This window comes from Pan troglodytes, chromosome 14 (assembly GCF_028858775.2).
Source record: "Pan troglodytes isolate AG18354 chromosome 14, NHGRI_mPanTro3-v2.0_pri, whole genome shotgun sequence".
NCBI lineage: Eukaryota > Metazoa > Chordata > Mammalia > Primates > Hominidae > Pan > Pan troglodytes.
The window spans coordinates 44,255,312-44,280,238 of record NC_072412.2 but is presented as its reverse complement, the minus strand read 5'-3'; the positions used below and the strand labels follow the sequence as shown (position 1 = coordinate 44,280,238).

Sequence of the window (24,927 nt, the reverse complement as noted above, 5' to 3'; positions counted from 1 at the left end):
CCTGAACCACTTGTTTCTTTTTCTAAGTCACTTAAGATTAAAATACAGTCATGCATGGCTTAACAATGGGGATACCTCATGAGAAATACATTGTTAGGCAATTTCACTGTTGTGCAAACATTATAGAGTGTACTTATACAAACCTAGATGGTGTACTCTGCTACACATTACTGTAATGAATACTGTAGGCAACTGTAACACAATTTTAAGTATTTGTGTATCTAAACACAGAAAAGCAACAGAAAAAATACAGTACTGTAATCTTATGAGACCACCAAATGTCCTTATATAGTGCATGACTATGTAACAGCTGATCTTTCAGCATACTTGAAAGGCTAAACAATTTTCACTTCTTTTTTGGTAGGAAAAAAGCAGCCATTTTATAAACACAGCAGGTGACCTGCCTGATCTCATCATCAGAAATCTTTAGAACCCTTTAAAGAAAATTACGGCCACAGAAAAAGATCTTGGTAAGCAACTTGGTAACCAGATTTTGCATTTTTTCAATTTCAGTAGTTACATGAAGAGATAAATTTTCAAAAAGACTTCAAAAATTTACTACTATACAATAAATTTTATAAGCTAAAAACAATGAAAGAAACATCTTCTGCCTGTTTTCCAAAGCTATTTTCTGTTATAAATATTTTTCATTTTGATTGTCATTCTTTTATTTGCCCCAAGGACACATTTAAATTAGAGGAATTATTTGACAAGAGAACAAGTCTATGTCATTCTCAGGAGACAGAGTCTAATCTAATTGACAAAAGAAGGAAACTTTTAAAGATGATGCAAAATTTTGAGATGATCCAGCTCAACTGGCCTCTTATGTAGATGAGAATGCTGATATCCAACAGGCCACTACCACTACTTCAGCAGTGTCTTCTCCACTACCGATTCACTGTACCTACAATCTGCGACAATGGAAGGTCCACGAACGCAGAGATTTTTGTCTGCTTTGTTTACTGCTATTTCTCTCACTTCTAAGAAAGCACCTGGCAGACAGTAAGTACTGAATGAATGAACAAAAAAAGTATAATTCTAAATCACATGGGGCTAAAACACATTAAAAATAAACTATGAAACAGGTATAATATATTTCCTCAGGGCTTAAAAAATTGCTGACTCTTTGAACGTCATAAAATTTGGGGTATCAAGAATTTACAATCAGCATTTTTAAATACTAATTACAAAATGTTAACCACATAAAAATTTAGGGGGCAGGGGAAGATCCTGAAACAAACTCTCTAACACAGTATATATGTTTATAAAAATTTCTCTATAGATCAAGAGAATAGGATGATATTCTGGCAACTACACTTGCTTTATACAGTACAATTTTTTTTTTTTTTTTGAGACAAGGTCTCACTGGGTCACCTAGGCTGGAGTGCAGTGGCATGATCTCAGCTCACTGCAGCCTTCACTTCCCAGGCCCAAGCAATCCTCACACCTCAGCCACGCCCAGCTAATTTTTCTATCTTTTTATAGAGATAGGATATCACCATGTTGCCCAGGTTGGTCTCAAACTCCTGGGCTTGAATGGTCCACCTACCTCAGCCTCCCAAAGTGCTGGGATTACAGGCATGTGCCACCATGCCTGGCCCAGTTACAGTATTTTGGATACATATTTATTATGGAAAAATTACAGCCCTGGAAAATAAAATATTACAAAGATCTTATACATGTCTTTAAAGAATCAAAATTTATAAAGACAACTAGAAAATGTAGTTTAAAAACTTTGATTCCAGGATGTATTAACAAAGTAGCTTAAAATACCTCAAATAAACAGCCCAGATACTGAAATTTCTTTAGTGCCAAAGAAACTCTTACTTGCTTTTAAAACCAAACAGCTTTTGAAGCAAACACTCAACAATAACCACAGTTTTAATGCAGTCAATAGGCGATATAACACACGTATCTCAATCCCCAAAGGGAAATATCAGGTATCATTCTGGAGTTACAAAACACCAACCTTTTTAATCGCATGTAGTTTTCACTGGCAGCTGGTCGGCATTCAGCTCTTTGTACCACTATTCCTTCCAATGATAGCTTATCTTGAATGGAAAAAAAAAAGGATTCAGAGATAATACTTATTTTCAAGACTGTATTTTGACACACTAAACACAGTAATATGACAATCAAATATAATTAATATCAAAAATCAAGAAAAAATAGTTAAGTTTCAGGAATCTCACTGGTCAGAACAGAGAGAAACCTTATTCTTGGCTTAGTAACAAACTGGGCTCCTGTCAGATTTGTTTATTAGGCTGCTGCGGCCCTTTGCCAGGAACAGCTTTTATACACTCTGCTCCTTCTAAATAAGGTAGCTTAAAAGGGCATAAAATCAAATTAAAGAGTATAAAGGCTATCATCTTTGACAAAGAAGTAACTTCTGAAAACACAGCTAGTCTAAACCACTAAATCAAAGACCGTGTGTGTGTGTGTGCGCGCGCGCGTGTGTGTGTGTTTGTGTATGTGAATAAAATTCTCAAATACCTTGTGACTAAAACAGCCAGCCCAGAAAATACTGTGACACTGGGCAGGTCTACTGTCTGGGTTATACTGTGTACCAGTTCAGCCTGCCAGCTGCTCTGACTTCTGTTTTCCTGCAGAATTCTAAATCTGGGCATGTCAAAACAGAATCTTTAACTGCTATGAATATTTGTCCAAACACAAAGGCAATTTCCCCTATCCTTAGTAATTCTTATAGTGACTCTGACATAAAACCTAGGAGAATCAGAAAAAGGAAACAAAGGCTAGCATCTATTGTGTGCCTACTGGCCACCAAGCATTGTGGTGTGGTCACTTGACAGACCTTACCTTATTATATAATACACATATAAATGTCTCATAATGGTACCAGCTTTATACCCTGGAAATGTATGACTGTGGTTAGAAACAGTCATATTTCCACAAGAATTCACCTGGGTTTTAAGAAGAGACTCAGGAAATTCCCTGGCTCATGAGTAGTGCATTTATGATTCATCTTTTCAGAGAGAATTACTTCATTCCACTAACATTAGCAAAATGTCTGCTATGCAAAAGGCCCCATCTAGGCATTGTGGAATCAAGATGATTAAGACACAATACTGTTTTCAAGAAGCATACAGTTCACTGGGGGAGACAGATAAATTGATCAAAATGCAGAAAGTGTATAGAACCATGCCTACATATTTATACTAAAAAATCTTTTTTTAGTGATCTTTGGATGTCTCCAAAATCTAGGAGACTCTGTATGAACTAATTACAAGCACACTGTATATAATCAATGTATCCAGGGTCCCTTAATGCAACATATGCAACAAATCTCAAGAAGATGCAGAAAAAGCAATGATGAGAAGCATGACTACCTTATACCAAAATATGGCAGGAAGAAAATATTTTAAAAGCCATTATTATTTTATAGTAAAGTTTAAATTCTAAAAATAATTTCCTCTCATTAATGTCTTTAATAAAATTAAAATTTGAATTTTCTTAAAGCAAAAAGCTTATATTCAAGTTTGGCTCTTGCTGAAGCTGAAAGTTCTATCAAGAAAAATTCTTTAGTCTTCACAACAATAGCAAGATTTGGGAAAATCTGATATATCAAATGTCTTAAATGCATAAGGAAAGTCCAAAAAAGGAAGACAATTAATCCTTTAAAAAAATAAATCTAGGTCGGCCACGGTGGCTCACAGCTATAATCCCAGCACTTTGGGAGGCCGAGGTAGGCAGATCATGAGGTCAGGAGATCGAGACCATGCTGGCCAACATGGTGAAACCCTGTCTCTACTAAAACATAAAAAATTAGCCAGGCATGGTGGCACGCACCTGTGGTCCCAGCTACTCAGGAGGCTGAGGCAAGGGAATCGCTTGAACCCAGGAGGCAAAGGTTGCAGTGAGCCAAGATAGTGCCACTGCACTCCAGCCTGGCAACAGAGCAAGACTCCGTCTCAAAAAACTAAATAAATAAAATAAATAAAATAAATCTAGACTACTATCCCTGCAAATAATTTAGTCACATATCCACGTTTATTAATGTTGCAACTAAAAGAGCTATTGATATGGTCTGGCTCTGTGTCCCCAGCCAAATCTCATCTCGAATTATAATCCCCACGTGTCAAGGGAGGGAAGTGACTGGATCATGGGGCAGTTCCCCCTATGCTGTTCTCGTGATAATGAGTGAGTTCTCACTGGCAGCTTTTTCCTGTGCTCTCACTTCTCCCTCCTGCCACCTTGGTGCCTGCTTTCCCTTTGCTTTCCACCATGAATGTAAGTTTCCTGAGGTCTCCTCAGGTATGCGGAACCGTGAGTCAATTAAACCTGTTTCCTTTATAAACTACCCAGTCTCAGGCATTTCTTTATAGCAGTGTGAAAATGGACTAATATAGCTACCTTTTACTAAGTGAATGCTCCCCACTTATTTAGCAGTACCTACTCCAGGTGGACAGGCTGAATTTAACTTTCAGTTAAAGGTTTGTGCTATCAACCTTCTCCATATGACAGCTCAAGGGTAGAAATCAGGTCCACAGCAACTGCCCGTTACAACTTGGCCACCAATCTCCTCACTATTCTTCAGTCAAGGTCACTCACACAGAGCAATAACATTTACTTCCTCAAACCATAATTTTCTATCATATCTTCTTTTCAAACCTAAAATAGCTTCCAAATGCTACTCAAAGTGAATGGAAAAGTCTTCATCAGCAAAGAATTTTCCCATCCACTGGATGTTCCTAAGTAACCTGACATCTCTGTTCACTTCCTTTCTCCCCTTCTCTTCTTAAATACATTTTTAAAAGGCCAATTTACTCCTGATGCAGCCCCCTAGGCATGATTTGCCTGCTCTCTTTTTAAAGCCTCATAGGAACACATTCTCATATTCTTTCCACTAAACCACACTTCTTGTCTTTTTCAAAATACTGCTTAAGATTTCAAAGGAAAGGTATTAAATTTTATTTTAAAAGTATTTAAAAGCACCCACTTGCACATTACTGCTGTTAATTATAGATCCTATTCATTAATACAGAAACCTTTACTTAAAGCTAGTTTGTTGACCCAGTTTAAAAGACCATAAATACTTGAAAAATAATTCATTTTATTCTCACACATTTCTTAACTATTTACTGAGTGCCTACTATGTAAAAGACAATGCAAGAGCACATCAGGAATAACAAATGAAACACGGCTCCTACCCTCAAGGAGCATAGACTTTCTCAAACGTTCTGTGGCATGTATTAGTTAAAAAGTATAGATATGAATAGCTTGATTTAGCCATTCCACACATATACATATATCAAAACACCATGTTATATACCATAAATATACACAAATTTTACTTGTCAATTAAAAATAAGCTTAAAAAACCTAAATTTAAATGTTTTTAAAAGGAAAAATGTACAGACTCCCAAAAAACCTGTTTATAAGTTTTAACTGCTGATATCTACCATATTAGAAACTAAAATTAAGAAATTTCTAGAGAATGAGCGTGAAAAAATTTAAAAAAAGCCATTAGCATTATTATAGAAATGGTCTTGACATCATTGATCCCTTGAAAGGATCTCGGGGACCCCTCTGCCCAGTGGTTCCCAGACCACATTTCGAGAGCTGCTGGTCTCGTAGGATAAGACAGGTACACAAATCATCTTAATACACCAGAAGCACTTTTGATACACCTCTACTTAACTCACCTCTAGATTAACAAAGGCTCTCAACTGCCTGCTATTAAATATAGCGACAGATGCCCACAGTCACTATATACTAGTGGGTAATAGGTTAATCTCTAGTACTCCCACACACGTCTGCTCAAACGATGCTAGAACTTGTCTATATTAGTTTTAATAATTATGTAATCTGATTATATATTACAGAAGCCCATTAAATTGCAAGTATGAGGGGAGTTTGGGGGGTGTTTCTATAAAAACTATGTAGAATGCTTTGGTAAGATGATATAAAGTTAAGTTGTAACACAATACTGTCAAATTAGGTACAGGTGAGACAACTGGAGACTGAAAGGGAAGCACAGGAGTCTAGAAAGAGTCGGCATTTAGATAGTTTCACAGTGTCTAAGTTCTTGCTCCTTTTCAAAGAAACCAAAATCGAAAATCTAAACTAAATCATGGGGCCAGGTGCAGTGGCTCACGCCTGTAATCCCAGAACTTTGGGAAGCCGAGGAGGGCAGATCACTTGAGGCCAGGAGTTTGAGACTAGCCCAGGCAACACAAGGAAACCGTCTCTCTACTAAAAATCCAAAAAAAAAAAAAAAAAAAAGCTGGGCGTGGTGGTGCATGCCTGTAGTCCTAGCTATTTGGGAGGCTAAGGCATGAGAATTGTTTGAACTCTGTAGGTAGAGGTTGCAATAAGCTGAGATCACATCACTGCACTCCAGCCTGGGCGACAGAATGAGACTGAAAAACTAAATGATGGGTTTAATTTTTGAAAAACAAAGAAAACAGATGGTCAGTCAGTATCCTATATTCAAAGCAAAGGCCTTGTCTTACATATACATCAGCAACTAAATGTGCATTTATTTTATTTTATTTTATTTTATTTCTGAGATGATGTCTCACTCTGTCACCCAGGCTGGAGTAGCTGGAGTACACTGGTGCAATCTCAACTCACTGAAACCTCCGCCTCCCAGGTTCAAGCAATTCTCATGCCTCAGCCACCTGAGGTGCTGGGATTACAGGCGTGCGCCACCATGCCCAGCTAATTTTTGTATTTTTAGTACCGCCAGGGTTTCACCATGGTAACCAGGCAGGTCTTGAACCCCTGACCTCACGTGATCTGCCCACCTCGGCCTCCCAAAGTGCTGGGATTACAGGCGTGAGCCACCGTGCCCAGCCAACTAAACGTACATTTATAAGTTTTAAGATAAAATGTTTAAGGCAGATAGGAACTGCATATTGATATCATTTTTATGATTTCCCATCTTTTAATGTAACTGACCAATTACTGGTTATTCCATATGTGCTGTAGGATTCTTCTGTCCAGTTGAATATGTTAAAGGTCATAAAATAGAAACATACAAGAGTACTGGGATTAAACACACATGTACTTGCACACACACACACACACACACACACACTCAGATGTCTAGCTAGAGATCAAGAAGAGTTTTTTGTTTTGTTTTGAGATGGAGTCTCGCTCTGTTGCCTAGACTGGAGTGCAGTGGCGTGATCTTGGCTCACCGCAACCTCTGCCTCCTGGGTTCAAGCGATTCTCCTGCCTCTGCCTCCTGAGTAGCTGGGATTACAGGTACGTGCCACTGCGCCAGGCTAATTTTTGTATTTTTAGTGGAGATGGGGTTTTGCCATGTTGGCCAGGCTGGTCTTGAACTCCTGACCTCTGGTGATCCGCCCACCTCAGCCTCCCAAAGTGCTAGGATTACAGGCGTGAGCCACCACGCCAGGCCAAGAAGAGTTTTGAAGAATAAGCAATGATTGTGCTGGACCTTGAAAAATGGGTAGGATTTAGACTGGGGTGGGTGGGGGTAAGAAGGAAGAGCACTGAAGGTGGTAGGAATGGCCTCTATGTGTGTCTGTGCTTGCTCGCTCTTGTGCTTGAAATGTTCAACTAAGGGGCTCACACCACAAATTATTAGAAGGACATGGTCTTGCCAGCACTCTGCAGAGAAGCCACACAAACTCATCCTACCAAAGGCTTTGGAATGGCTCAATTCATATCTTTTCCTTGGCCATTTGCTCTTCTTTGGATTCTGGGAAATAGTATGGGATTCTTTCTAAATTCTCCCCCGCACTCCTTTTTTGGCTAGATTGGTTTGTTGACTGGTTTCTGCTACTTGCAACCAAAAGGATCTTATTGAGTATGAACACACATCTTTGATGATGGTAATTTATTTATGTATATCCCACCACCTAAAATCAGAAAAAACTCGGGAGAAAATTTTAAAGGTTATGTATATAAAGCACATCCTATAAAAAGAACTGAAGGCTTCTAGTTAAGATTCTGTCACTAAACAGCAGTGTTACTTTGGAGAAGTTATTTTACATCTCTGGGCCTCAGCATCCATAATAATGATATTACTAGAATGTCTGAGATCTCTTCTAGGTCTCTTTCACTAAATAAAAATGCTAGCCTTCCTCTCCAACTGGGGATGTTTTATTATTTCATTCGTGTTCATTTTGTTTGCTCTAGTACTTTCCAAAAGACCTAGATATAATTAAATTTTCTTTGAGTAGAAAGAGAATAACAAAATGTTAAGAAGCTGCCCAAGGCTTGAAAATATTTAAATTTGTGCTCTATGCTGGATTATCCTTCCCTATATCTGAACTTGAGATACACTCTATGTCAAAGAACTGAGGAGAAATGATACTGGCACTTTTTTTAAAAAAGTTAAGGGCATCCCTAGTTTGAACAAGTTAAAGGAATAAGCAAGCAGCAACACTGCTTATTAGCATTGGCATGTAAGTAATGAAATCAAGTATGTTAGGAAGTCTTAGGCATCAGGAAGTTACACTCATTCATTTCCACAAGACCTTCTGGATCCAGTTGAATGTGGAGGCCTTTAAGAGAACTTCCAGCTCCTGTAAAAACCCAGACCAGAGGACTACTGACCAACATTTCAGGCTGATCCTCCAGACCTCGAAGTTACTCTCCTTACTCTCCTGACTCTTAATTACATCACACCTGTGTCGACACTCTCTGGGAAAAGACTGAAGAAATAATCTTTTCAAGAAGCAGGTACATTTAAAAGGCAAACCATTTTTAATATTCCTAGTAGTTTCCTTTCTTCTCATTTAAAATATGTTCCTAGAATTTTTTTTGCCTGTGGTTCTCAGGTGAGGTCTACTAATAAAAGGTACTAGCATCTTAACAAACCAGTTAGGCAAACTTTCTATCCCTGTATTATTAAAAAGCTGCTCTTTATTCAAACTTGTGAAGTAATATTCTGATCTCTATTTGATCTTCAGGAATTTTGCCACGCATGGTGGCTCACATCTGTAATCCCAACACTTTGGGAGGCTGAGGCAGCAGCATAGCTTGGGCCCAGCCTGGGCAACAAAGTGAGACCCAGTCTCCACAAAAAGATAAAAAAGTTAGCCAGGTATGGTGGGGTATGCCTGTGGCCCCAACTATACGGGAGGCTAAGGCAGGAAGATCACCTGAGCCCAGGAGGTTGAGGTTGCAATACACTCCAGCCTGGGTGACAGAGCAAGACCCTGTATCAAAAAATAAAATTTAATTTTATAAAAGTTATAAAATAATTTGCCTAATTTTAACATCAAGCAGCCACATTGTTTTGTCTCTCCCTCTCTCTCTCATCTCCCTGCAAAATTCTTTCCCTCCTCCATGTCTGTTAATTTTACTTTCTTGTGATACGGAGGGAATAGCTCACAGAGCTGCTCAAATATTTCATCAACTATAAGATGCTATCATTTGTAATAGCAACCATTATTTTACGTGCCACCAAGACAAAATACTGCTGCTAAACTTTGACAAGCTAACGATATTAAGATGTACCTCAGTTATAGAAATGGTAAATATGAAAAAAATGTGTGATATGATAGAATTCTCCATCCCTAATTTATAACTCCTCCCTACTCTGTAAGAAACCACATTTGCTCCCTTGAGCCATCACATCCTGTTCTCCTGTTCAGGTCCTCTTCTCTCTCCTCCACACCACCTCATCACTGAAGACACAAGAGGATGTTAAGTGATGAGAAAATCAGAAGGAACAGTGGCAGGTGCTAGTATATGGTAACAGAGACCCTCTTTAGTCATTTACTTCCTAACTGTACTACCTTTACAAGAGTTTTCAAAGTTATGCCCTTCATTTTGAGATTGTAGATAATGGTTATTAGCTTAAAATATCTTCTTCCCAAAGAGAAAGTAAAATTGCATTTTGCCAAATAGCACTATAAAAATGAGTTCTGTACAATATTATAATTTTAATGTTCATTTGATGGCTTACATAAGTGCTATGCTCATCTGGTTACAATAGAATTTTCCAGTAAATAATAACGCACAGGTTATATTTCAAAAAAAAAAACTTCATTTAAAAAAACTTAAGGTATGACTTCTGCTTACAAAATTATAAAACACAGGTTTCCCTGAAATACTCATTTTCCAAAGTACATGTAAAACATGAATTAATATGACTTATAAATTGTCAAGATTGCCTCTGTAGTGAAAATCAAAGAAATGTGGAATGGAATTTCACCTGAACTTCTGAGCTAGTCTGTTGTCTTTATTTGTGCTCCTTTTGACACATAGTGCCTTATGTTTTTCTATACTCCTCAAATGAAGCTAAAACATTTACCAATGTAGGCAATTTTCCTGGGCTTCCTTGAAGACGCAGTTCAACACTGCAAAATATTTACAGCTGTATTCTTTGGACTGCAATGACATGTTCACATGACCTTGTGGCCAGAGGTTACGTCCTATTAGTCCTAGGAAGGTTCAAGTACTTTGCAGTTTGTGAGATGCTGTGGTCAATCAGTTACATAAAGTGGCTGCCATAGTACTTTTGTTAGTGTAATACCAGTAGCAGACAACATTTAGAGCAGATAAATTTTATATTTCAAAATAGAACTAAAATTTGGACACTCAAAAAGAATTACATTAACATGGGAAAATCCTTGATTCTTAAAACATGTCAATAATTAGACAGTGTAATTTTTATTTTTAACACACAAAAGAAGCCTACACAAAATATTCATACCTCAATATCAAAATGAATGTTTCTTACATTCAGTGCTATTGACAAGAGGCAATGAAGCAAGTACATGTTAAAAAAAAAAGAAACTCAGCTTGTGAAAGGCAGAGGAAGGTCAAAACACAGATCAATAAACAAAAAAACAAAAAAAAAATGTGGGCAAGTCCAAGGCAGAGATATACTGTCAGATTTAAGTAAAACATTGACAGCAGCTTCTCTAGCTTTTACTTTATTTCTAAGGTAATGGGAATGAAATCCTTTTAAAAGACAAGCAGAGAAGCATGCAGCTGACAACAACCAAGATTTGATAGCAGGGGAGAATGTGGAGACAGAAGCTCCCTGTTCTTACCAAACGCAGCTTCTAAAACCATCCCTTTTCCTTGAAGAGTGTCTGAATTTTATAGAGGAATGAGCTGTTAAGTCTAGGAGAATTATCATACTTTTTGTATCTTCCAGTCAGGAGGGATAACCTCCTGGTAAGGTTCCACTTCCTTCCATGGCATGGGAGTATCTCTGGCATATAAATGGAGCAAGTGTATATATTACAATGATGTCCTGCATCAATCACGGGATGACAAAGACCTCATTTCCCATAAGGAGTTGGTAAAAAGATGGGAATTCCTGCTGGAATGAGTTCTGCCTTATGCAGATGGTAGGACATTAGTATTACCTCATAGTGGAAGGTTCTGCCAGAGTTTAGTTAGGCATTGGACCCAATTAACTATAGGATATACTCATACTAAGGACCAGTTTAAATTCTCAAAGTTGGTTATGTATGATTAAAGCTGTCTAAGATAGAGGTGATCTAACTCTAATAAAGAGTTAAGGTACTGAGTAGGAAACAGGACCCCAATCTTTCAAAATTTTATAAGTTTTTGCCTGCAAAGGCAGATAAAATCTTCAAATCTAGTGGCCAAGTGGATCCCGGTAAGCTAATCTTTGACATGTGTGGTTTAAACCCTTCTGCTGAAACCACTAAATTGAGCAGTTCCGGTTTGTATCTGCAATGAGGCAGAGAAACATAGCCCCATGATCCAGGGATGTCTCCCTTGGTACAGGTACTGAAGCACCATTTTTATAGTTTTAGGGCTGTGGAGACCTTACAGATATTACCTTGGACAAGCAACACCCACTCGCCACCCCCTAGCAAGTAAATATAAATTTAGAATAGACTAAAACGAGATAATCTGGCTTTCTCCTAAGGGGCATGTGTACCACCACAGGCAGCAATGATCAATGAACTCCTATAATTTCCATGAACTGCAGTCATCTTGCTTTGCTGGAGGTAATATGGAGTATTAGGCATACAGCGGGGCCTACTGGGTGCCTTTTTTTTTTTTTTTTTTTTTTGGAGACAGGGTCTTACTGTGTTGCCCAGACTGGAGTGCAGTGGCGCTATCTCCACTCACTGCAACCTCCACCTCCCGGGCTCAGGCGATTCTCCTGCCTCAGCCTCCCAAGTAACTGGGACTACAGACATATACCAACACACCCCAGCTAATTTTTTTTTTTTTTTTAATTTTTGGTAGACAAAGGATTTCCCTATACTGGCCAGGCTGGTCTCAAACTCCTGGCCTCAAGTGATCCGCCCACCTCAGCCTCCCAAAGTGCTGGGATTACAGGCATAAGCCAACATGCCCGGCCTACATTTTTCTTCCTTAAGTCTGCAAGTTGGGCCAAAGAGGACACAAAAGTCCTATGGATTTGTATAAGCCAGGCACTAAGACAAGGCTTCAGTTATACTACTGTTGCCAGGCCATGGGTGGCAAAGAAATCACACATGTCAACTTTGCAGAAGAACACCAGAGTGAAGTCTAGAGTGAGAAAAAACAATCAAGGAGAAGAGGCACAAGATGGAATGGTTCAGAGTCTGTTCAGGCAAGCCTGCAGAAATGAGCACTCATCAGTGGTTTTGAAAACCTGGCAGCAGAAACCAGAAGTGAGTGAGCTAGGAAGTGTAAGGTGGCCCTGGGGTGATGATTGAAGGTCAGCAGTCCCACTTCCAGCTGTCCTGACTCACTCCTGCCTTCTCATCACCTCATGGAAGCCTATCCTCCAACAGCAACAGCATTGGGGCTTCCCATGAAGACATCTATAGACAGGCCAAACAGGGTGTAAGGAAGCAGACCCAGAGTACATAGTATCTATCCACATCACTTTATTTAAACAAGCAAGAACATGCTAGCACAGTCTCCATCACTATACTACAGTTATGTTGTGCTAATTCTGGTACCCTATAAAGTTCAAAAAAAGAGGACTATACCTATAAATGAAATTGTTATGCCTTTTTGATTTTGCTATTATATGATGCTACTCATGTGCAGTGACTATTTGTAATGGTAACACAAGAATTCCATGAATGTACTTCCAAAGTTGTATCCCTTCTCCCTCAAAATCTATTCAGTATTTCTTAAAAAGTTGTATTGACAGAAAAGACTTAATCTAAAAAAGCAAAATCAAGACAAACATGAGATTGTCAGAATATGAGAGTAAGTCTTATTAAGTGCTGCAGGAGTAAAGGAAGTTTTAGTCAAAATGTTGGCTTTGCTGCAAAGTCCTAGATAAAATACTAAAAATTCTCTGGAATGCAATGTTATCTTTGGTGAAATGAGGAAGTTGAATTTCATAGTCTCTAAGCAAAAACACAGCTCTAAAAACATTATGCCTTAGTTTTCTAGTTCGATTTCAACGAACTTTTGATCTCAATAATACATAAATGTTAACTTCAAGATCACTATAAGAATATAATTTTTTATACCTGAAAATCTAATATTGTTTAAAGAAAATAAGAAGTATGCATTTTAGAAGAATCTCTTCCAATATTCCTATGTCAACATACAGTTAAATAATTTTAAAATACTTTTAATGCAAGAGAAATATAAACTAAAGTCTAACTTTTAACAGTGTGGCCCAGCGCAGTAGCTCATGCCTGTAATCCCAGCACTCTGGGAGGCTGAGATGGGCAGATCACCTGAATCCAGGAGTTTGAGACCAGTCTGGGCAACATGGCAAAAACCTGTCTCTACAAAAATAAATTAAAAACTAAAACTAAAACAAAAAACAATGTAGTTTCCCAGAATAATTTAGCAGATAGGCCAAATAATAGTGTACTGGGGACAATGTTTACATTTCTTACCACTGAGCCTTTAAATGCTAGAAGTGAAACCTCAGAACCCTAAATTGCTTTGGAAGGGAAGTTATAGGGGAAAGAGGAAAAAGATGTGAGAAGTGGAGGGTGACATCATTCACACTGTTCCAGCTCCCAAGTTGAAAAACAAGGTTAGGCTTTGGCGATTTATTTTGCCCACTGTGAAACAAACAAACAAACAAACAAGAAACTAACTTACCCATGACACTATTTTGTAGTAGGTATTCTGAATCTAGATCTTTCTCCTATCTTCCTACGGTATATACATGCATGCACATACACAGTCACAGTATTTTCTATAATTGTCCAAGTCTTTGTTCAGCACAAAAGCAGGCTCCGAGTGAAACAAGTTCATGAATTTTCCACAGAAAATCTTAACCAAAAAAAGTAAGTGATTACTGTAAAGCCTATTTGATTTTTTTTTTACTTTTAGGGTAAATAATAAAAAATAAAAAATAAAAAAAATTCTTAACATCCTTTAACATAGATCTCCAAATCAGAATCATATGCAAATCCAATTAAATTCAAGTGCAGTGTCACAAGTAGCAGGTTAAGTATTCTTATTTGTGTCTCAAAAATGACTACAATACTTTGAAATGTGTGACTTTTTCCGGGAAAGAAAACTGTATACACCTAGAATTTTCACCTTATGTTTCCTACTTAAATTTACTTTAAAAAGATGACACTAAATCAATATACATTATTTTCCAAAAGATGACAATATTATTCAATATTAAGCCTGCCTGATTAAAAAATAACTTAGGCATTTAGAAATAGTTAAACATTCACATTTCGATGAAGAATTAAACATTTGGATCTGCTTAACTGACAAGAGGAAATTCAATTTATTCTGAGTAACTCTTATTACTTCAAAGGATAGACATGAAAATCCTTTCACAACAAATCCCTTCCCTGATACAGTTAAATGCAAATTCTCTTTTCCGTCTTACTCCAGAAAGCTCCTGCATACATAGGCTGATACGCCACCTACTGCAAAACCGAGCTGACAGCGCAGGCGATGCTGCCAGCGTTTCCATTCCATCACCAGGCTGGGGCTGAATAAAGGCGTGCTTGTGTGGTAGTGTTTCTTTTTAAAAAATCTCAAAGCCAAGAAGAACAAGCTGAAATAGCATCTTCAAAAAATGGAGCGTAAAATAAACAGAAGAGAAAAAGAAAAGGAGTACGAAGGGAAACACAACAGCCTGGAAGATACTGATCAAGGAAAGAACTGCAAATCCACACTGATGACCCTCAACGTCGGTGGATATTTATACATTACTCAAAAACAAACACTGACCAAGTACCCAGACACTTTCCTTGAAGGTATAGTAAATGGAAAAATCCTCTGCCCGTTTGATGCTGATGGTCATTATTTCATAGACAGGGATGGTCTCCTCTTCAGGCATGTCCTAAACTTCCTACGAAATGGAGAACTTCTATTGCCCGAAGGGTTTCGAGAAAATCAACTTCTTGCACAAGAAGCAGAATTCTTTCAGCTCAAGGGACTGGCAGAGGAAGTGAAATCCAGGTGGGAGAAAGAACAGCTAACACCCAGAGAGACTACTTTCTTGGAAATAACAGATAACCACGATCGTTCACAAGGATTAAGAATCTTCTGTAATGCTCCTGATTTCATATCAAAAATAAAGTCTCGCATTGTTCTGGTGTCCAAAAGCAGGCTGGATGGATTTCCAGAGGAGTTTTCAATATCGTCAAATATCATCCAATTTAAATACTTCATAAAGTCTGAAAATGGCACTCGACTTGTACTAAAGGAAGACAACACCTTTGTCTGTACCTTGGAAACTCTTAAGTTTGAGGCTATCATGATGGCTTTAAAGTGTGGCTTTAGACTGCTGACCAGCCTGGATTGTTCCAAAGGGTCAATTGTTCACAGCGATGCACTTCATTTTATCAAGTAATTACCTGTGTCACGAACAAAGGCAACAAGCATGCAGCCAGCAAGCTTCGGAAAACCACAGCATCAAAGACATCCCAAATAACATGCTCAGCTAGCTCTGTACTACAGAGCCCTGCTACTAATCAATTACTGTGAGCTAACGGTATGTAAATTCTATCGCTAAAGATGTCCTTCCTCTGGGGTGTTCCTGCTGATCAGACTCTTCCACCTAAAATGAAAACAGTAACCTTCTATATACTGTAAATAAAGACTGAAAGCTTTTGCTATTTATTTGTCCTTAAGCTGTCTTTCAATCAGATTGTCTTGGGTATTTGCACAAAAAACAAAGCATGTACATTATCTATCGTTCATTTAAGTAAATGGTAATAAAATATTTTAAGGGGCTATTAATATTTAAAATCCTTTTCTACTATGGCAAAAATCTACAGAGAAACTGAACTGGCAAAATTAACTACCTGGAGCAAAACAGATGTGCAGATCTAACTAAAACAGAGCTATAGTGAAACAAAATGAGATTGTAAGAAGACATTAAAGCTATTGATTTGATTTTTCCATAGCAAGCACCAAAAGCTTATATTCACAGTTCCTGTGTTTCATATTAGACTTATAGCTGAATTGGTATTTTGCTGAAAATTCCTAGAAAACTGCTTGATGACAATAAAAAGTAAATAAAAGCACTGCTACCTTCTTTGATTGTATTAATGATTATAATAAAAAGTTACATGTCACTTTAAAAGCAAACAGTACCACTTGATGATTTTGCACAAAATTATGCATTGATGTCAACCGGCAGGCTACAGGAACCCTGGCTGGTCCTGGAAGTGACAAAAACCAGCAAATTCAATTCTTTGCAGGCTGAGTTCCCACAAGGCATGGGTAACTTAGTCTCAATAGAGTATCTGTTATTAGAATAATAAAGGAGTTCATTTTCAGAATCATCCTAAGTATCTGTTCATTTTTCAAGCTCAAAAATATTAAATGAACATCACTAAACATTATTCTTATGAAAGAACTTTGACTGTTTTCAATACCTTTTTGGATGCTAAATCTCAGACTCAGTGAGTTAACATTACTTCATGCCAAACAAAAAATTATTTTTAAAAATTACGTTTTATGTATGGCCGTTTCAATGAAGTAATCTACAAACTTAACTTTAAATGAGTGTATTTTCCCCCTGCAAAGGACAGCTAAATCATTTCACTTGTTCTTTAACTTCTAAGAACAAAATATATTTAAATTTGCTCTTTTAAAATTAAACGATTAAATCTGGTAACTAAATCTTAATTTTAATAATCTCAAGAAGATGTCTGAAAATCTTGACTGAGGTTACATAAATTAGCATATATACCAAAAGTTTGATTACTCATAAAAACTTAGAATAAGTAAAGCTAATGTTCATTTCCAGAACTATAACTGACTTCTAGTTATAACATCTAATGTAATGTAAAAGTTGGCTGTATATGCTAAAAGAAACCTTTTAAAATCTGTTCTACAAAAAAATTCCTTCAAAAATCACATTTAAAAACCAAATTCCACATTAGCTACATAATATTTTTATATATACTAAGAAAAACAGATTTCTACTAAAACATTATCTTTTACATACTTTAAAACAGCTTAATCAAGACTGAACAAAACTATAAAAACAGGAAAAGAATTGTAAAATTTATTTGAATAGCCACTATAATTGAACTGTTTATATGCCTCTCCAACTTAGGAGTTGACTTTTCCCTGGCATTTGGACTTTGGTAATGAAAAAAAGGTAGTGATTTACTGTCAGAGCAAGATTTTCTCTTACAAGATTTCATTACGGATAATAAAAATAACCCTGACATATCTTTTTACAGGAGATATAGCTGAACAGATCTCCTTAGAAGCATTACAAGTAAGGTTTTTTATCAAATCCAAAGAGGAGAATTTAACTATCTTAACAAAGTTATTATTGATAGAAACCATTAAAAATATCAGATTCATTTTTATGTAGCATCTTTTAGAACTTGTATCTGGACACATTTAATTCCTCCTCACACTTCTAATAAATCACAATGTTCTAAAACAATTTAGTAATCTAGAAGGAAATCTGACTAGACTGACCACCCTTGTAACTTTTTATAAATGTACCTTTTTAAATTCCAAATTACTTGTACTTGGATTTATATATTCAAATGCCTAAACATTGTGCTCTAAGTATATAGAAAATATCTATATTTTAATGTTAGTATTTTCTAAATATATTCAGAAATACTTTCCATTCAAGAAACTCAAGAAATCACACAAAATGTCACTTATAAGTCAGAGTGAAGCTTTCAGAGTATTTCTGTTCCCAGTTACTGAAAAATTTATTTCTCAAATTTTTTCTCATAAGTAAATACTGTTCCAAAAAACAAATCACAAAGTGACTATCTTTCTCAAAAGAAAGGTAATAAAAAAGTAGGTTACTATAGTTGCCATGAGCCAAACATACATTCTCTTATATTTGGAATTACACCATGCAGTGACTCTAGCACCATCCTTAAAATGTGAGATTATGGCTATATATATATATATATATATACACACACACACACACACATATATATATATATATATATTTTTTTTTTTTGTATTTTTAGTAGAGACGGGGTTTCATCATGTTAGCCAGGATGGTCTCGATATCCTGACCTCGTGATCCGCCCACCTCGGCCTCCCAAAGTGCTGTGATTACAGGCGTGAGCCACCGCGCCCGGCCGGCTTTTACTATATTTTTAAAATGTATATATGGTGGTATACAGAACAAATGAAACACGAGACTTTTCAAATAATTCAAGGAAGATGACTACCATGCCAGACTGAAGATGATGTTACTGAATCAGCTTATTCAGTTTTTTTTTTTTTTTAAAAGAAAATTACTTGTATTTCAATTAGCCACACGTGGTGGCATACACTTGTAATCCCAGCTACTTGGGAGGCTGAGGTGAGAGGATCGCTTTAACTGAGAGGTGGAAGTTGTGGTGAGCCGAGATCGCACCACTGCACTCCAGCCTAGGTGACAGAGCGAGATTCTGTCTCAAAAAAAACAAAAACAAAAACAAAAAAACCCCCACAAAACTTATACTTCAAATGTTACTTACTTTTAGGGTGATAAAAAAAGCTAACATTTATTAAGCATTTTACTATATGCCGGATACCATGCTAGGAACATACATTCTCTCAATTAAACCTCAAACAATTCTAAGAAAGGTATTGATTATTCTTTCCTTTTTACTGATGAAGAAACAGAGACTTAGGGGGTTAAGTAACCTGCCCAAGATTACATAGTTATAAAGAGGTGGAACCAGGATTTGAAGCCCAGGTATACCTGTACCAGAGCCAACAGAAACCACGTCTGATTTTGCAAGCCACTTATATCCCTAACACCTAGAACGTGGCAGAAAACAGGCATTCACAAGGTAGGTGTTGAATACAGAATACCAAAATATAGGTTTGCCTCACTTGATACAACCTTATAATGCAAATATTCCTAAAACATTGAGTGAAAAACTGAATTTTAGAAAAGTAATATTTTTAATGTCATGTCATTTAAAAAACAGGTGAATCACATGTCTGTTGGCTGCATAAATGTCTTCTTTTGAGAAGTGTCTGTTCATATCCTTTGCCCACTTTTTTATGGGGTTGTTTTTTTCTTGTAGATTTGTTTAAGTTCTTTGGAGATTCTGGGTATCAGCCATTTGTCAGATGGATAGATTGCAAAAATTTTCTCCCATTCTGTAGGTTGCCTGTTCACTCTGATGACAGTTTCTTTTGCTGTGCAGAAGCTCTTTAATTAGATCCCATTTGTCTATTTTGGCTTTTGTTGCCATTGCTTTTGGTGTTTTAGTCATGAAGTCCTTGCCCATGCCTATGTCCTGAATGGTACTGCCTATGGTATTACCATTTGCAATACCATCCTGAATGGTATTGCAAATACCATTTTTAAAGTATAATTTTAAAGTATAAAATTGAGGAAGTCTACTAATTCTTAATTTGCAACCCATTGATTTTTGACTGCAAATCAAAACCACAATGGCCTTTGCTCATGCCTATGTCCTGAATGGTATTGTAAATAAAAACCACAATGGCCTTTGCCCATGCCTATGTCCTGAATGGTACTGCAAATCAAAACCACAATGAGACACCATCTCATGCCAGTCAGAATGGCAATCATTAAAAAATCAGGAAGCAACAGATGCTGGAGAGGATGTGAAGAAATAGGAATGCTTTTACACTGTTGGTGGGCATGTAAACTAGTTCAACCATTGTGGAAGACAGTGTGGTGATTCCTCAAGGATCTAGAACTAGAAATACCATTTGACCCAGCCATCCCATTACTGGGTACATACCCAGAGGATTATAAATCATGCTGCTATAAAGACACATGCACATGTATGTTTATTGTGGCACTATTCACAATAGCAAAGACTTGGAACCAACCCAAATGTCCATCATAACAGATTGGATAAAGAAAATGTGGCACATATACACGATGGAATATTATGCAGCCAAAAAAAGGGGTAAGTTGATGTCCTTTGCAGGGACATGGATGAAGCTGGAAACCATCATTCTCGGCAAAATATCACAAGGACAGAAAACCAAACACCACATGTTCTCACTCATAAGTGGGAGTTGAACAATGAGAACACTTGGACACAGGGAGGGGAACATCACACACTGGGGCCTGTTGTGGGGTGGGGAGCCGGGGAGGGATAGCGTTAGGAGAAGTACCTAATGTAAATGACAAGTTGATGGGTGTAGCAAACCAACATGGCACATGTATGCCTATGTAACAAACCTGCACATTGTGCACATGTACCCTAGAACTTAAATTTAAAAAAAAAAAGTGAATCATCCATCTCACAACAGTAAAGAATATCACAAATTTGTCTGCTGGTGAATATAAGATTTTCACATATCAAGTTTGGTGAAAAATAGGTTAACTTTTTATGACTGTATAATCCACAGAACTGACATATTAGGAGAAAAAAGCACAGTGAAACACACATGGGCTCTCGAGTTAGACTTGGGTTCTAATTCCATTAACTTCCACTAACTTGCTTACATGATTATAAGCAAGATCCTTAACTTTTTAAAATTTCAACATCCTCACAGTAAAATAAGGATAATAGTAACTATTTGACAGGGCTTTTGCAAGGTTTAAATTAAATTCTGAATTGTATGTAAAGTACTTCACCTTCATGAACTTTTGATAAAGCACTAATTATTATCTTGTCCAGTAAAAAGTATTTTCATGGCATAACTATGAACAGGTCTCCCCAAAATGCACATTTACATTAATTAGGCTTTCTACTTACACATGAATAGAATGGAGAACTTTTAACAAGCACATGTTTAATTCTGTGATGAGATACTACAAAACACAAGACTGTACTTTAAATTGCTATAGGCAAGCATGGTTTTCATTCTATTCATTTAAAATAGATATAATAGGTTTCTTGGGACTTTTATTTTCTAGTTTCATGTCAAAATCTACAATAACAAAATAATAATAGCAGCTGTTTTGTCAGCAATATAAAATCAGTAGGGGCCAGGCACAGTGGCTCACACCTATAATCCCAGCACTTTGGGAGGCCAAGGCGGGCGGATCACTTGAGGTCAGGAGTTCAAGACCAGCACGACCAACATGGTGAAACCCTGTCTCTACTAGAAACATAAACATTAGCTGGGCATGGTGGTGCGTGCCTGTAATCTGAGCTACTTGGGAGGCTGCGGCATGAGACTCGCTAGAACCCAGCAGGTGGTTATAGCAAGCTGAGATTCTGCTACTGCACTCCAGCCTGGGCAACAGAGTGAGACTCCCATCTCAAACAAATAAATAAGATCAGTAAGGAGTTACATATGTGATAATGCTATTTTAAAGACATGCCAATCTAATAAATTATGAATATTTTAAACAGCAATGCATGTTAGTCAAGGTTAAAATTACAGCATCTGAATCATAATTATCCTTGCTAACAAAACAAAGATGTAATATGGAGGACTATCCAAAACAGCATGCAACTTAGAAATCATTTGTATTTAGCTTTAAAATATACAATGGCTTCTTCTGTAGCCGACTTATCGTCCTAATCATATTTTGCTTAAGATAATATTACAATTAATTTGTTTCTGTCAACAAACACCAAGGGAGTGGCGGTAAAGGAAAATAGGCTGGACAGAGAGAAATATTTAAGATGAATCTAAAATATGGCTAAAAAAATTTATGAAGAGGTGGACTGTATTTCTACTTCTTCTCTTAAAAAAATACATAATGGTTCAATATTTTCTAGCAAACAAAAATCATGAACACATATAAGTTGTTATAAATGACCTATATTTAATAAAACTTTTCTAACAATGCAGAAATGTACATTAAGCATTGTATAATAAAATACACAAATTCTAGTTTTATTTCAACCACCAGTTATTTTACAAAAGATACTGAATTGGATATTTAAAAATGAGACAATTAAAACATACCCCTTTTAAATTTTTAAAATATAAATTTAAAAAAATATATACTTTCATAGAGATGGAGTCTCACTTTGTTGCCCAGGCTGGTCTCAAACTCCTGGGCTCAAGCAATCCTCCTGCCTTGGTCTCCCAAAGTGCTGGGATTACAAGCGTGAGTCACCACACCTTGCCAACATATCCCTTTGTAAATGTTTTTAAAACCTACTCCGTATTATAAAATATAACACATTTAACCTAAAACCATGACAGGCTTTTCCAAAACCATAATTCCAGAATATTCAGTTGCATTTAAAAGCAAGTTTTAATAGTAATTTTATTTTAAAAACTAGTTAACTTTTGAAAATTCCTTTTTAAAAACAGGCTCAACTTTTCAAAAGTAATTTTGATTATTGTCCTTTAGGATGTTTAGCACATATGTTTTGACATTATTAAAGTATAAAATTGAGGAAGTCTACTAATTCTTAATTTGCAACCCACTGATTTTTGCCTCGTTAAAACAGGTATTTATTAACTATTTTTAAGGTTCTTAAAAAGTGTTGAGTGATACTAATTTTGACTTGATTTATCTTCTATCACTTACTGTTATTTTACAAAGAATTAGACCAATTATCATTTACATTAGGTATCATAGCATTTGATAAATTTTTATTTATTTTTAAAACACTAAAAATAGGCTGGGCGGCCAGGCGGCTGGGTGCGGTGGCTCACACCTGTAATCCCAGCACGTTGGGAGGCTGAGGCGGGTGAATCACCAGGTCAGGAGTTCGAGACCAGCTTGGCCAACATGATGAAACCCCGTCTCTACTAAAAATACAAAAAATTAGCAGGGTGTGGTGGTGGACGCCTGAAATCCCAGCTACTTGGGAGGCTGAGGCAGGAGAATCGTTTGAACCTAGGAGGTGGAGGTTGAAGTGAGCAGAGATTGAGCTATTACACTCCAGTCTGGGTGACGGGGCCAGACTCTGTCTCAAAAAAAAATTAAAATTAAAAAAAAAAATAGGCCAGGTGCCAGGGCTCACGCCTGTAATCTCAGCACTTTGGGAGGCCAAGGTAGGCAGGTCACTTGAGGTCAGGAGTTCAAGACCAGCCAGGCCAACATGGCAAAACCCCATCTCTACTAAAAATATAAAACTTAGCTGGGCATGGTGGCGCATGCCTGTAATCCCAGCTACTCGGGAGGCTGAGGCACAAGAATCGTTTGAACCCAGGAGGCGGAGGTTGCAGTGAGCCGAGATCGTGCCACTGCACTCCAGCCTGGGCTACAGAATGAGATTCTGCCTCAAGGAAAAAAAAAAAAAAAAAAAACCATGTTAAAAATATGAATGAAGATACCATAATCCTATATCCTAACAAAACTATTTTGATTTTTACATATTTTTTTCTATCTACACAAAGATATTTTAAGAGAAATCCATCTAGAAAGAAAAAAGAAAGACTGTGCATAGCTGTGTATGGAAATAATTACTAATAAAGGTGAGATAACTGGAGAGAGACACCAAACAGAAGAATCTAAAAGTCATAAATGATTTTTTAGTGCATTTTCTTTCTTAAAAAACAATCTTTAATTGATAAAATTTGTATACATTTATGGTATACAACATGTTCTGGAATATGTATATATTATGGAATGGCTAATCAAACTAATTAACATATATATTACCTTATATACTTAGTTTTGTGGTAAGAACACTTAAAAGTATATAATACATTGTTACTGGGTATATTCACCATGTTGTACAATAGCTAAAGGTCGTGGGTGATAGATTTATAAAACAACAAAACGAAAACTAAAACCAAACACAACCACAGGCATTTACAACATGTGTAAGTCTACATGTGCTTACAATATGTATAAGTTTACAACATATTATAAGTTGGTGTTACAACACAGCCAAAATCTAACACATTGAGATTTAGAACATAAAATTCAGCTACCTTGAAAAGTGGAAGCAGGCTATATTAAAATACATTTTGGTTCCCAGTTATATTTCCCTCTGCTCTTTCTTTGTGTCTTAAGGAAAATTTGGATTATCTGGATATCAGGCAGATTGTCCTTAATAAGACACAAGAAAAAGGAGCTTCAAATATATTTCTTGCTGTTACAGAATACAACATTGTTAGGTATACTACAAAATTCACTAGGTGACAGGTATGTAGAAAATAATGGGCTAAGCAGGGTGGCGCACCTATAATCCAGGCACTTTCAAAGGCCAAGGATGGAGGATCACTTGAGCCCAGGAGTTCAAGACCAGCCTAGGCAACATGGCAAAACCCTGTCTCCACAAAAAATACACACACACACACAAAAACAGTTGGGCGTGGTGGCCCACACCTATAGTTCCAGCTACTCAGGAGGCGGAGGTGGGAAGATCGCTTGAGCACAGGAGATTGGCTGCAGTAAGCCATGACTATGCCACTGCACTTCCTGCCTGGGCAACAGAGCGAGACCCTGTCAAAAACAAAGAAAATAACAACCTTGTGCTTGTATAAAATATATACAAATTTGGCAGTTAACACTCAGGTGTTTAGTGAAGCAAAAGGCACCCTAAGTAAAATCTTTCCTAACTTTCCGAAGACTTTCCATTTAACTAAAGGATGTAATAAAAGAAAAGTTTAGGTAGAATCTTAATTCACTTTATCTTTTTAAAAATGAATATGCATCAAACAGTGGTGTTTTGGCTCAAGGCAGTGGAAAAGAAAAGCAGGTGAGGATTTCACAAT

The 24,927-nt window shown here is 36.9% G+C and overlaps 2 protein-coding genes across 2 annotated transcripts in view; one reads left to right on the top strand and one right to left on the bottom strand.

Annotated features, from left to right (window-relative positions):
- Positions 1 to 24,927, bottom strand: part of GTF2F2 (general transcription factor IIF subunit 2) — a 163,475-nt gene that overhangs the window by 74,105 nt on the left and 64,443 nt on the right. Inside the window, exon 5 of the mRNA XM_001154142.7 lies at positions 1,970 to 2,051. Coding sequence (XP_001154142.1) covers positions 1,970 to 2,051 — 82 coding nt within the window. The remainder of the gene's footprint in view (positions 1 to 1,969; positions 2,052 to 24,927) is intronic.
- On the top strand, positions 12,008 to 16,418 carry KCTD4 (potassium channel tetramerization domain containing 4). Its single transcript, XM_016925281.3, has one exon. The coding sequence runs from the start codon at positions 14,942 to 14,944 to the stop codon at positions 15,719 to 15,721; it is 780 nt and encodes a 259-aa protein (XP_016780770.1). The 5' UTR covers positions 12,008 to 14,941; the 3' UTR covers positions 15,722 to 16,418.